The 15,343-nt window shown below is 40.3% G+C and overlaps 1 protein-coding gene across 1 annotated transcript in view; it reads right to left on the reverse strand.

The window, feature by feature from the left end:
- The window catches only part of EGF (epidermal growth factor), a 77,368-nt gene that overhangs the window by 14,468 nt on the left and 47,557 nt on the right, over positions 1-15,343 (reverse strand). The window contains exons 14-20 of the mRNA XM_040967381.1: positions 15,040-15,263; positions 10,118-10,285; positions 9,299-9,448; positions 6,898-7,014; positions 4,569-4,685; positions 3,757-3,882; positions 526-648 (exon numbers count right to left, since the gene is read on the reverse strand). Of these exons, the coding sequence (XP_040823315.1) occupies positions 526-648; positions 3,757-3,882; positions 4,569-4,685; positions 6,898-7,014; positions 9,299-9,448; positions 10,118-10,285; positions 15,040-15,263 (1,025 nt within the window). The remainder of the gene's footprint in view (positions 1-525; positions 649-3,756; positions 3,883-4,568; positions 4,686-6,897; positions 7,015-9,298; positions 9,449-10,117; positions 10,286-15,039; positions 15,264-15,343) is intronic.

Consider the following 15,343-nt stretch of genomic DNA (forward strand, 5'->3'; position numbering starts at 1 on the left):
CAAGATCAAACCAGCTTCTTTTGTGGGGTGCTGATGGTGAGACGTTTTAAGAAGCATGAGGTGACCCTTTGTGAACATCTTAAAACAAAAGTAAGAGAGCTGGAGTTCTAACTCAGATCAAGAAATGTGAACTTTTAGAAGTAGTATTTGAAAATTCTTGACTGCAGCTGAAAATGTTAGGAGTCCCCAGACACCCTCACGACCTGCCTGCCCTGTGAAAGTTTTTCCAGCAGCCCCAGGAATCAACATTTCAAGCTGGGAGATTAGTTGCATGGTTAAAAAGAGCCATCTGTGGTCCCAGCTTCACTGAATTGTGAACAATAAAAAGGGATTTCTTCCAGATACTTCTAAATGAAGAAAGCCTGGATCATTTCAAATTCTCAAGCCCAGCATCAACCTGCCCAGAATAATCAGTTTTCCAGCCTGATCAAGTGCAATGATTTCTAGATTAACACAAACATTCTGGGTGCAGAATTTCCCAGAAACAGTCCCCTCCCTTTCCAACCAGGCCATCCACCCACCTACCAGGGCACATCAGGCCAGGTTCAGATGGGCTGCCAGCACACGTGCATGTGTAGCCTCCCTCTGTATTTGTGCAGTTGGCATTCTCTCCGCAGCTGTGCACCCCCAAGTGGCACTCATCAATATCTGCCAGAAAAATAGGGTGCAGGGAAGGAAAGAGTGTTACATAAGCAAGCCCAACACCCTGAAGGGATGCCTCCTCGGGTCTGCCCCACGGCCTGTTCTCCGAGGCTTGTGCATTTTCATGTGTACAGGTGATTAGGCGGATTGCCAGAGAGAGAGTTTTGGCCCTTCAGCTGCATGTGCACACAGATGAGCCACACTTCTGGTGGATGTTTTCCAATTGCCAAGTCTTCCTCCTGCTTGGCAGGAAAAGAGACTTGTCCAAATTATCCACTGGGAAACTACCTCGGTCAATCATTTTAGAAGGTCAGATACTAAAGATTCATAACTTCACTTTCATGATTTGATATCTAACTATTCACACACACACATGCTATATCAGACATGATATTTTTAGGTTTACACATAAACATGAATGACATAATTAAGCCAACTTTGACTTTCTGACTTATCCAATCCACATTTTCTTGTCTCAGCTAATGCTACCCTAACAGGTCTCTCCTTGCACCTGCCATCACTGCACGCACAGCCCCATCCCATTCCTGCATCCTAGCTCTCCTCAAGCTCCACACCTAAACATCAGTACCAGGCGGTTGTCCCTGGATCACATGATGATAAAACCATCACAAACTCAGACGTTGCCAGTGGCTCTCTCAGATCCTTATGGAAAGGCTGGCATTGTAGCCATCACCAAATGTGGGCTTCAGCCACTTGAAGTGCATGATTCCACACAGACATGGACTATAGGTATCAAGCATACAGCAGATTCTGAAGACTCAATATCAAAATCAGAAAGAATGTAAGATAGTTCAATCATGTTGATGCTTACCACACATTAAAATGTTAATATTTTAGAGATGTTAGAATAAAAACCGTGACATGAAAATTAATTTCAACCATCCTTTTTATTCCTTATAACATGGCTACCAGAAAACCTGTGAGATCACTGGTCAAAGGAAGTAAATTCCCAATGACTGACCCTCACATTCCAGTCTTCCACAAGTCCTAACAAAATGGAACTTATGTCCTTAAAGTAGCAGAAGAACTCTCAGAGTGCCCACTCACTCGATCTTTCTGGCATGCTCTCTTGTCACTCCTGGCTCTCTCCGAACACTGCAGAGAAAAAGCTGTCTAAGCTAATGAAAAAGAGGCTGTCTACAATTTAGGAAGTGATCCTTCACCAGACACCAAGCCAACTAGAATGATCTCTGGGGCTTGTAGATTCCAGAACTGTGAGGAATCAAACTTCTGTTATCCAAGTCACCAGCTCGATGGTACTCAGCTTCTGCCCTTCTCACTCTCGGTGCTCACCTAGACTATTCTTAACCGCACATAGAAGACACATGGTTTGTTTACACCTGGAATACTCTCTACTTCTGCCAATGTCACCTAATGAAAGTGTATTCATCCTTTCATGGTCCCATTAGAATCACATTGTCTCTGTGTCATCCCTCCTGACCCTTCATATATTTCTCCAAGTTTTGAATTTCCACTGTAGTTCTAACTTTTGACATGACCATTTCTTCATGAACTTTGCTTACAATCATGTGTTTTGGCAGATGACATCATTCTCAGTACAAACAAGGATTGCCTTTCCTATCTTGACATTCCCCATAATTCCTAGCACTGCGCCTTTGTACCTAAAAGAGACTGATCAAATATTCATCATGGCGATTCACTAGTCTGAATGACCCAATCAACTCCTTTACCATGAACCATAATTTGATAGAGAAATAGAAAATTTTTGCAAATGTAAAAACAAAAATGCATTCTTGGCCAAGATTTAAACTATTGTTCATAATAACAACAATAAGACTTTTCTATAACAATTACTGTGTATAACCCACAGTCTATAGAATTTTATCTACATGTCTTTAGGAAGACAGAGAAAGAGGAAATAATAGGGAGAGAAAGGAGAGTAACACAGGGAGTGAGCCCTATGTCTCAGTGGAGGCCCAAGGACTGTGCCAACCAGACAGGCAGGGTCATGATCTCGTCTTGTGTATTTGACACTGGAAGGGGGTAGGTTAGTAACCCAGAGGGAACCAAGAGGAGAACGAGGTTAAACATCCACAAACGAGACCTCTTTCTCTTCAAAGCAAATTAAGAAATCTGCCTAATTATCTATGAGTCAGCTTAATTAGAGTAGTGACATTTTCCTGACTGATAGCCAACTCAGTGTTTATAAGAGCATTTGCAGTTGTCAGTGGACTATACAAAATGAATCTGATAAAGGGTTGATTCAAATCAACTCCATCTAGAAAATTCTGCATTTTCACTGCTATGTCATCCTTAGCCTTAACACATGGGACAAGGCAGTATCACTGGAGTTTGCTAGCAGGGCATCTGCACCTCAGCTTCCAGAAGAAGGAAAGCACAGAAAGGAAAATTCTACAGCTTGATAAAACTGCAGATAACCCCTTGACTAGGTCACAGAGAGCTTCAGGCAGGCCTGTGCTCGCAGGGCGATGCTCTGCTACAAACACCTGGCAAGGTGCATCTGCCGGGTGAATTCCCAACCAATAGACCTTCCCCAGCCTTGGCCAAGGATGGTGACTATGCAAGAGCTTTTAAACACTCTTTACTTATACCCTAAGTGCCAGTGGCTGGAATCTCTCATCTGCTAAACTCACAAGAAACACTGATGAATCCCTTCACAGAAGCAAGTCACGCCTTTTTAAAATTTGCTTGTAGCGGGCGGGGACTTTAAACAAACCCACAGCAGCCCTTAATTCACCCCCACTCCAGCTGCCAAACGCAGTGACAAAAACAGTGTGGCTTGATTCCTTCACATTGGTTCAAAATGCAGAGTACCAATGAGACACTAGTAGCACTGGGACCCCCAGAGAAAGAGCAAGAAAGACATGGGGGATTGAGCAGGCAGGGCAAGGACTTGGAGCTGACTAATGCAGCAAACACAAGGAAACACACACTCAACTATTTACCAAGAATCGAACTATGCCAGTTTGAACTGGTTGTACAACTTGTCTTTCAGTCTTGTTATGTGTCACCTCAGTTATTCCCCGTCTTCTCTCAGCCTACCACACCCACAGGGTATAAGATTGCCCAGGGCTGGCCCCCGCCCTTTTCCCTTGGCACACGTTCTCTCACCGAGACAGTGAATCCCATCTCCGTGGTAGCCTTCTGAGCACTGGCACACATAACCACCTTCCGTATTGATGCACTTGGAGGAGACAGGAGGGCAAATTGTGTTCCCCATCTCACATTCATCTATATCTATGGGTAAAACAGGGAGCTAATGAGGTATTCAGGCAATCCTGGTAGCAATGGGTACAGCAGGAAACAACAAACAGAATCTGAAATGCAGCTAATCAGTCAATTACAGGCACTGTCTGCAAAAATAACACAAACCATTGCCTCATGAATGTAAAGCTCACTTCTGAATCAACTTTTAGAGTTCTCAGTCTGACGGCTAAATGGGTTTAAATAAATCACCTTCCTAGAGTTTCAGACCACAGATAGTGAGCTCTTTTCAGCAATCACTAACATAATTTTCAGACTTTCAATATAAAACAGAAACCTAATCTATCACTTGATGAATACTTAGACCTAAGCTTCTGGTGAACAAAAACAAAAGTTGCATTTTCATCAGAATTGGTGGATTCATAAATGTGACCTGAACTCCAATCTGTGCTTCTCAAACTAATTATAAATTCTCCCCCTTAACTTTAACTGCTTGTATTATGTAATATTAATGCAAATGCAGCATAATGTTTATATTGTATATTTAAAATGTTTAGTATTTTCTATGCATATTATCCAATATCTTTTAGTTATCATATAATAACTTACTCAAATCTGTTGATTATGTAAATCTTCCTGGAGATTTTTAGGCAATATGAGCAAAAAAATGTTTTTGGTTTAAGGTTTTCCAAATGTGTATGCCTGGCCTTTACTCTTACCAGAACAAAGCTTTCCATCTCCAGCAAATCCTTCCAAACACTGGCATGTGGCAACCTCTCCCTCAGAGATACACTGGGCATGCTCACCACAGCCTGTAGGTACGCAGTCATCTTGCTCTGCAAACAAGGAGAACCACGTGCTATATAATTTCCAGATCTTAGAGGAGAGAATGGACTTTAATGTTCCACATGCTACAGAACATCCCAGCATTTCCCTTCTCCAGTGCTGGGACAGGTTAATCCAGATAGAAACGCTTCACTTGCCTAAAAGCTACGTTGTAGTACTCAGGATCCACACACCAGGTGACTCCATTTACAAGCTCCCATTAAGGTTCCATCTTGGAGGATGATGTGGTCTCCAACGAGCCCTGTGTGCCCCTGTTTATGAACCTTTTAAAAATGCTTGCAAACTTGAGCTATAAAATTATTAGAACAGATTGACTCAAATTTTAAGAAGCCTGGTTACTTATTTTACAATCCTAACCATTTGAAACATACAAGGAATCAATCTCTTTTTATTCCCCTAAGACACACAGATCAATTTGAAGTGAGAAGATCTGTTCACCAAAGTGGCCAAGAGCTTCAACCATAAAAAGATTTATTGTTGATTTCCTAATAGTCAGTCTCATATGTAATAGAATACAGATAATCAACTACGTATGTTGATTATTCAGAGCTATGCAGTGACTTGCAAGCCTCCAGGCACTTTTCCAAAGTCATTAACCATGTTAGTTAGATGCTATAAAAGAATCATTTTATTCTGCACTAAAATCAAATGCAAATGCCCCAAGGGACAGATTTACTACATGCTGAGCCATAAATGTGAACAATTTTGTTGTTGTTGTTGTTGTTGTTGTGTGTGTGTGTGTGTGTGTGTGTGTGTGTGTGTACGATCATTCTTCAAATTCTATCCCTCCGATACTTAGAGTTTGGGGAACCTGACACACAAACTATTACCTATTCATTGGAAAATGAAGCACAGAATAGACCAAAGAAACCCTCCAATCAGTCTATAAATTAGACAGTTAAATGGGCAGGATCCAGGTGCAGACATTGGATACTGAACATGACTTGCTTATAGAAGGTTTCTGTTGATGGAACACATCCCTTTCATGGTTGTTTGATCATCTCTTGTCACTCACAACTCCTGAAGATGGATACATTCAGGCTAATCACGCTTTCATTTCATTCAGTGTTTGTTCGGAAAGAGGGTGGATGGTGCCCAATTACTCAAGATATGATGTAAATACCTGCAGAATCATCTTAAATAAGAATATGATTCTGAACTTAATGTGGCAACTTGTACAATCAAAGCCAGCTTTGCATAATGAAAAGTGAGTGGGTATGCAGTTTTACAGGGAAGGGGGTTAGGCTAGAGTTGATCCCACCTTAATGGTTGTTGCATTTTAAGGGGTAAGCCAGTGGATGGAAAATCTCTCTGTGTCTGTCTCTGTCTTCCTTGTCATTCAAATATATTAAAATGAGTAAATAGATGTTTACTATCTGTTCCTCCTACTTCTGGAAGTACAGCTAGATGGACCCAAATCCTAAAACATTGGGTATGGACAGAGACATCGAAATCTTCTCTGGCCTATTCTTCACCGTTGTTTCAAAGTTACACAAGGAATCTTCAAAAAGTTCACAGAAAATCTGTAATTATGAAAACCATCAGGCCCGGCGGCGTGGCCTAGAGGCTAAAGCCCTCGCCTTGAACGCCCCGGGATCCCATATGGGCGCTGGGTCTAATCCCAGCAGCTCCACTTCCCTTCCAGCTCCCTGCTTATAGCCTGGGAAAGCAGTCAAGGACGGCCCAAAGCCTTGGGACCCTGCACCCGTGTGGGATACCCAGAAGAAGTTCCTGGATCCTGGCTTTGGATCAGCATAGCATCGGCCGTTGCACTCACTTGGGGAGTGAATCATTGGACAGATGATCTTCCTCTCTGTCTCTCCTCCTCTCTGTATATCTGACTTTCCAATAAATAAATAAATCTTTAAAAAAATAAAGAAAACCATCATGAATTCCAAGATTGTTTTAATACCAAACTGAATTCATCTTTTAATTCCATTTCCCACAAACTGTTTGAAGTTGCTCTTGTATTTCTCCAAAGAATGATCATTCCAAAAGCTCTCAAGGTACATAGTTTATGTTTACTGTGGAGCCATCTGCCTCAGGCTCTCCACCCAAAGGGAAGGCCTGTACTCCTAGGCTTGGCTTCGTTAACTTTGTGTAGGTATAGCTTACATTCAATAAGACAGAAATCAGAATTTTTCACATGTCAGATGGCAATTGTTGGAACCAAGGCTGTGCCAGAAAACTCCCCATTCATACCTGACACCATGATCTCTATCACCAGTGTGTGCTTAGATGCTGCAACATCCTCTTCTGATGCTCTGGTCCCCAAGGTGTCCACTGGGGTCATCTGACTATTCAGATCAGCTTCACCACCTGCTGGAGGACAACAAATTCAATTAATGGTGTTTCTATTGCAAAGGGAGTATGATTTGATTTATATGCATGGTGATTCACTAGTTGTGAGGTCAGCTCCTTCTTACAGTTGAAGATTCAGGAAAATTGGAGGGTCTCAGTGATTCAGCACATCTTGCTCTGCTCTCTCCCATTCTTCCAACTTCATTCAGTGCACTTATAGATTCAGGGAACAGAGCCAAGCAGGGAAGGTAAGTAGGCCTCTTTTAGGTACTGCCAAAATACATGCATCAAGTACCAAAATCCTTTGGAATATATTCAGTTGATAATCTCAGCATGCCTCTGGCAACGACCAAGGAGGGATGATTGCAACCTACCTTCCATACACACCCCTGCTTTAATGCTTACATTAGCTTCATTTTACCAGAATGATACAATGTGAAAAGACATAAACAAACAAACCATGATTTAATATAGACATTGAATTCTTGACCCTTCCATCCCAAAACATGAAGAAGTGGATTCTCTAAGGAAGCTGTTCTCTAAATTGTGATCTGCAGACCCTTGGCAGACTCGGTGCAGAGAGTCCATTTCATCAAAACTGTGACTGTGTTTATAATCTAATGGTCTTTGCCTCTTTTGACTGTGTTCATGTTCATACTAATACAACAAGAGCTAAGAGTGGGTAAAACATGCCTCATCATGGATCAAGGCAATGACACCAAACTCCACCAGCATTCACATTAAAAAACAAACAGGTTTCACAAGAAGATTGTGGCAAACCAATAAGAATTAGTAATTTCTGAAACTCTCAACTATTTACTGCATGGTTTGTAATATTCTGTGATACAAAAGGAATGATAAACATTATTTCTTCCAATGTATACTGAAGCTATGATGGCAATTCAGTGACAAAGTGCTCAAGCAACTTTCGAGTTGTGATCAGAAATTAACCCTAACCCTGCCCACTGACTTAGTGTTTGGCAAGCATTTTCTCAAAACGAATGAAGTGAACCTGTTACTTTAAGGAAAAAAAAACCTACCTATATTTGTTGCCACAGTCAGATTTCATTTTGTCTCTGAGCTGCAAGACTACCAGCTTTGGTGCAGTATTAAAAAAACAGAACCCCAAAAAGACACTTTAAACAGGCTGTTGGACAATACTCTCTTCTCCAACTTCACATCTGTGAGAGGTCAGCTTTTCTTCACTGATTTTAACCAAAACAATGCATAACAACCAGGAGTGGCTACAAGAATCCAGCTGTCCTGTCAAGCCAGACACCCAAACCATATAGAAAAGGAAAACCATACCACTCTTCTCACTACAAACCTTCACATCTTGAAAATATGGTTATCTTAGCTTTATGAATATGTATTATATTAATAAACAATGGACTTATTATTACAATTTCAATAGAAACCTTTAAAATGTTTTTACTTCAATATAATAAATATTGAATAGGCATAAATAAGAACTCTTTGGAGCTCTCAAAAATTTTTAAGAGCATAATGAGGTCGGAAACTAAGAGTTCTGAAACTGTTGTCTTAAAGCAAACAAAACAAAACAAAACAAAACAAGCCCACTAATAGAAAACTTTGAAAATCACCCAAATATCTGGCTCTGGTGTAGGATAGAGCAATCCATTTATTTGTTATCCACCTAGCACCCATCTTATATTTATACTGTGCTTACCAAGTAAACATAAATTCTTTTAAAATGCTGTAGTAAAATTTATTTTTGACCTATGTTTCATATAAAGATATCAAAGTTGAATTTAAAAATGCCTAAATTGTTTGATAAATACATGGACACATTACAAGGGAGGCTAATCAGTGGTACTAGTTACATATCACTCTTGGTTTTCTGATCCTTTCTCGTCCTCAAAATTATATTTAGTTTGCTAAAAGTGGATCAAATATTAAGTTTTTCACAACTTAAATTCAAGAAATTTACTGTTCATATTAATACCTTTCTGGTGGCAGGGTCAAATATATGACTACCTGTAAATTTGAGAACATAAACTTCTACACAAAATGTCTCTAAACATTTTTAAAAATTTGATAAATTTCCTGTATCCATTCCACTTCAAACAGGCAAACAGGTAGATTAAAGTGTAAAACTTTTACAATTGGATATCATCCTCTAACAAGGAGTTCAAAACATATCAGGGTAGGAACTCGAAAATATTCTTAACAGTCCTAAGAAGAGTAGTTTTTAGTAATAAAATATTAAAAGTCAGGTTGTGCAACTCTATTCCTGAACTGAGGGAGGACCCTTCAACTATAGCATGTATTATTAGGTTACCTGCCCACATCGGGTCACCATTCAGAGCCAAGCACTTTTTCCCATCTGGGGATTTTATAAAACCTTCACGACATGAACACTGAGCAGTTCCAAATCTCTCTTGGCAAGTATGTTCACAGCCTCCATTTTGGTGTAGGCAGGGATTTGTTCCTAGCGGAGAAGAGAGACAAATTCACACATGGGCTTGGAGATGCAAAGGATGCTGTAGATGCAAATCACCTTCTACAACTTTCGGGGAAAAATATTGAGTGAGACTAAACACAGAGTGTGTCAAGAGCTATCCCAGAAGTGTTCCCATAGTGAGCCACGGATTCTAAGAGAAGTTTAGGATGCAGTTGCCTTTTCCATATCTACTGAGTATAGACAGCCCTCTGGTTCAAGAAGCTCCTTGGTCAGATGTGATTCCTATCGCTTGATCCATCCTCCAGTCAGACTGCAAAGAGCAACTCAGAAACGAGGAGACTGAAGGCAGGTGCCTTTTGCATTTGCTTAGCCCTGGCTGACACTAATTTCTTGGCACTCTCTAGGGGGAGAGGAGACCCAGTGCAGGTTTCTAAATTGTCTGCCCTTATTGCCTTTAATCCAAGGGTCTCTGCAATGTAGCCATCAAGAAAAGCTGATCCTGGAAGGAAAATCACCAAATTGAAGTTACCAGACTACCAAACTGTCTTAGTTATAATGAAGTCCAAATTTCAAAAAATGCTAGCATCTTTTCAGACTAGTGAGAACTGCAAAGCTCTCTTGATGTCCCCTGCCCGTCATGAGTTAAAACAGTCACAGATTGCAGCCAAGGAAAAGGCTGATTAACTTCCAGTGTACCTGGTTTTGCCAACGGATGGACCACAACCAGTGATGAGGGCTTCATCATGCTGCCTCGCAGACGTACCCTGTTTTTGCCAGTCCTCTTGTTCATTCTTATTACAGATGGCACAGCCCAATCTGAGAACCACACATAATCCTCAAATACAGCTACAGCAAACGGGTGACCTGAAAGTAATTCAGACCCATTAAGTACACCCTCGGTGGCATGGTTGTGAAAACTTACCAAAGGACAGATTTCAAACATACACAACTCCAGCACTAAAGCAGTACTTTATCTGCTTAGACATGGTATAGGCTACTGGTTCACAACATTAAGCAGAACCCACACAATAAAGGCCCCTCGTTTGAGAATGGGAGTCTGTTGGTATGAGGTACTTGCAAAGCCCAGCATCTCTTCAGCATTTGGACAGAGAGAGAACTTGGGCTGATTGATTTTACAGTACTAAGAAGAGGGGGTCAAGATGGGCGTTTCCTATTCGTACATCTGTCATTATTTACAGACTCAGCTCCAGTGATTGCTCTATGCTTTGCTCCTTACCCTGGGTTCTTCATCATTTGAGTGGCAATAATGTACCATAGACCAAATTCATAGGTTGCAAACAAATGTTATTAAATATTTGGGTAACAGTCTCCCGAAAGTCCCCTGGTAGCCCCGCTCTCCTGCCTCTTTCTTCCCTTTCCTCTTGGCACAGACCTGTGCTCCTGACATCATCTTTCCTTCCTTGATCCATCAACAATCACCACTTTACTCTTTCTCTCATTCCACTTTCCCTCAGTCTACTAACACCCCATCTTCACCTCCTATTCCCCGTATGCCCTCTGGTTTCTCTTTGTCAAGTTTTGTTAGTTTGTTTTAATTTGAAAGGGACAGACATACAGGAGAAACAGAGATCCTCCATCTGTAGGTTCACTTCCCAAAATGCCTGCACCAGTCAGGGCTGCGCCAAGCCAAAGCCAGGTGTCTGAAACAATCTGGCTCTCCCACATGAGCAGCAGCAGGCAGCTGGGACTGGAAGTTGAGCTGAGACTGTGCTCTGGAATGCAGGCATCCTAAGCGGCATCTTAAATGCTGCCCAAATGATTACTCCAAAGCTAAGAGTCATTTATCATCTACTGCCTCCATTCTCATGGTCCCTGTTGACTTCCAAATGAATTGCATTTGCAGTCCAATTCAGCCAAATCCAAGTCAGGCTTTCAAATCCCTGGAATACCCCTGATGAGGTATTCAAAGATACAACAGGCAAGGAAATGTTTCCTTTCTCAAGCACTTAGAAACTAAACTTAAATAGGCCTAAATTTGGAAGTTTGAACCAGTGTCTACTCACATTCCTTTAGGTAGGGTTTTTTGGGTTTGTTTTTGTTTTTGTTTTGCCTAGGAGTAATGTTATTTGGTGAATTAGAGGGGATGTCTCCCTCTACTGGCAGCAAACCCAAGTGACTTGAGAACAATGAGTTTCCACTCGTTGCTGACCAGTCATTAAGACTTATTTTTTGGTCTAGTTTATAATCCAACTACAGTAGTCTCCCTTATCCATAGGAACTTCTCAAGATGTTCTGCAGAAGTCATTAACATTACTAAACCTATACTTATATGTACCTAAATGCTGGTTTTTCCTGTATGAGAGATCTTCAAATACATTTTTGCAAGAACTCACATTATGAAAAACTATGCCTGGATTCCAAAAAAGATGTGACACTAAAATCAATTTATTTTTAATTTAACTTTCCACAAACTTTCTGAAGTACTCTCATACATATATATCAATGGTAAATTTTATATATTAGGCGCAATCTAAGATTAAGGACAGTAATAGCATAGAACAATCATTAACAACTGACTTCAACAAAAGCTACTTAAAACTTATGGATTGTTTATTTCTCTTTTTTTCTTCACACAATTTACCACAGTTAACTAAGGCTGTGAGAAACAAAACTTATGAAAAAAGGAGGTTTATTTTAAAACCATGAATACAGAATGACCATTTTTTTTATGTACCCACAGTTATTTTCATTGTGGCACCACATTTTTCCAATTTTGACCATCTCTCAGCGAACCATTCAGAAGAGGTAAGTCCATTCAGAAACTGATAGGCAACTAATCTTTGGAACTTTTCATCTTGCAAAGCCCACCCTCTGTGCCTTGAAGCAGCTCTGCATTTCCTTCTGTCCTCAGTCCCCGGAAATCACCATTCCCTCTTCTGTTTCCTTAAATGTGACCACTCTAGATATCTCAAACAGGAGGGATTGTATAATACGTGCCTTTTGGTGACTAGCTTATTTCACTTAGCACAATGTACTCAAGGTCCATCCATGTTGAAGTACATGTTAGAATGATAGTGTTTCAACAGATAACCTACATGACAAATCATCTTCATTATTTTTTTTATTAGAAGAAGTACATTGGTTGTACTTCAACGATAAGAAGGGGTCAGTAAGCTCATTCAATCCTGAGTTTGATTCCCAGTTCTGGCTCTTCAGATTCCCAACCAGTACAAATTGTGAGGCCTGAAGTGATTGGCTCACGTAATCAGGTTCCTGCCAGCCCTGTGGAAGATGTGGATTGCATTCCCATCTCCCAGATCATGCCTTGACCTGGCTCAGGCTGCAGGCTGTTGGGTAGTGAACTAGTGCCTGGGAATACGCACTCATTCTCTCTTCCCTTTCATCCCCTCCCCTGAATAAGTAAGTAAGTAAATAAATAAACCATGAATTGGAGTTATGAAGAATATATACCAGCAGAGGGCACTATTATGATGGGAATGGTTAGATTACTTTAACACAAAATTAGCTGGTAATGACTGTCAATGGAAAATTGGGTTCACCATAGATACAGTAGTAATATAAATTATTCTCAAAATATCTGCTATGCTTTTTTTGGAATATGATGTCTTTACATTCTGGTAAAGACCCCAGTCAATTCTTTCATATCAAAGCTATAGGTTTATATTTACATGAATTTGAGTGATGTATTTTTTTAAAATATTGTATATATCTTGCTAGAATCCATGATTTCATAGAAATCATAATATGGTCCCTGTATCTGCACTTCCTATAAGGGATCTTTGTTAAAGTGCATGGATGAAATTGAAGACTGTTTGCAAGTTTATCACTTTTAAAAAAGTAAATATTTAATTCTTGAAGAATCTTAAAAATTTATAAAATTTTAAATTATATTTATTTTGTTGTGTTTAACTCATATCACAAATGTACATATTCATTACTTCTAAAGCTAGATAGTGGAATGGACAACCCGTGTGGCGGTTAAAACACCACTTGGGGCCCATCCAATCCCCCTTCCCCACATTGTGGAGTTTGGGTTCAAGTTCTGGCTCCACTTGTGATTCCAGTTTCCTACCAACTTGTATCCCTGGAGGCATATAGGGATGGTTCAAACTGTTGGCTCCACACACACACATGAAAAGTCCTAACTGAGCCCCTGGCACCTGGCCTCCACTCGCCTCATTCTGGTGATGCAGGCTCCTAGGGAGTGAAATCAGCAGATAGATGTGCTTTCTCTCTCACTCCCTTCCTGCCTTTCAAATAAATAAACAGAAAATTTTTCAAACTTTTTAAACCAAAGAGGAAAATCAAAAACATATCCTGTACAAATTATTAAACAAGAGAGATCATGCTTTTCCTCTCCTAAAAAAGAGAAACTGTGTTTTTCCACCAAATGGTTTCTAGTTCTCCAAATCACCTTTAACACCTCCCTGGCTCTCCTTTTCTGTATCTAATCTGTTACCAAATCTTCTCAATTTTTCATTCACAATAATCTTTACTATCCTCCATTTCATTTTTAAATGGCCATGTTCTAGGACAGGTCTTCATTAACTATTACAAGCATACTTGCTATAGCCTTCTAGCTGATTCCTTTTTCCAAATTCCAATCTACCCTTTATCCTATTTCCTAAGTGTTTAACTATTCTAACACGTCAGTCTGCTGAAGAATACTCAGTAGCTCCCTAATAAGTTCAGAATAAAGTTCAGTTAACATATCCTGGCAGTACCAACATGTAGGGACCCATCTTCACATATAAAGGTCTGTCACATGTCCAGTTCAATGTTGCCTTTACTGATATCCTGAGTCAAAATGGAGCTCCCACTATTCACATATCCTCATGGTCATTTGCACTTCTCTTTCAAGAGTAAGCATAGGCTCTAATATTTTAACACTTTTTCCTGAAAATGCCCAATAGCCCATGGAAACAGTTTCAAAATACAACAGAGAAAATAGTTTTTTTTTAAGTTTTATTTCATTTATTGAAAGACAAAGTTACAGAGACAGAGAGAGGGAGAGACAAAAAAAGAGACCTTTCATCCACTGATTCACCCCCCATATAGCCATAATGCCTGAAACCAGGTCAGGCTGAAGGCAGGAGACGGGAGCCTCTTCTGGGTCTTCCGCACGGGGGTCCAAGCACTTGGATCATCCCCTGCAGATTTCCTAGGTGTGTTAGCAGGGAACTGGATCAGAAGTGGAGCAAGTATGAATTGAACCGGTACCCATACTGGATGTAAGCATCATAGGTGGTAGCTTTAGCTCAACATCCACCCCAGAAAAACTTTACTATTTTTAGTACACATTATCAATTAACTTTCATTATTACTGCCGTGAAAGACATTTTCTAAAACTTAAGAAATGTAACAGTTAAATTAAGTATTTATTCTTAAAGAAATTGAGAAATTTTTACTGTTTCTATTCTGATTTGGGAATCTAATAGAAAAGAGGAAATGATTAACACTATGTGTATCTGCTAGTCTCACCATCTTTGTAATTTATATGTCCCTGGAGCAGACTTTCTGTCTGTTTTTTTCTCATCATATGGTAAGGATGTGTGTGTGTGCATGTGTGTCTATGTAAACACACTTCATATTTAACACTCAGCAATATGAAGACATCACCCACTCCAAAGCCTCACCTACATCATTCTGGGCAAGTCTTTGGCGTTTCGAACCATCCAGATTGGCCATTTCAATCACTGACTTCTGGGCATCACACCAATACAGTTTGTCAGTCACGTAGTCAATTGTGATTCCACTGGGCCCAATCAGATCAGAACTGGCTATGATCGATCGGCCAAAGCCTTGAAGGGAAGAACTTTCAATGCGTGGACTGATCCCCGAGTCAGTCCAGAACAATCTCCTTTAATCAAGGAAGCACACAACAAACAAAAACTGTATGAAAAGGCACTTCCGCTCTTTCATCACTGCAAGCATCGATGC

This window comes from Ochotona curzoniae, unplaced genomic scaffold (genome assembly GCF_017591425.1).
Source record: "Ochotona curzoniae isolate NIBS_2020 unplaced genomic scaffold, NIBS_Ocur_1.0 scaffold_4506, whole genome shotgun sequence".
In the NCBI taxonomy this organism is placed as follows: Eukaryota; Metazoa; Chordata; class Mammalia; order Lagomorpha; family Ochotonidae; genus Ochotona; species Ochotona curzoniae.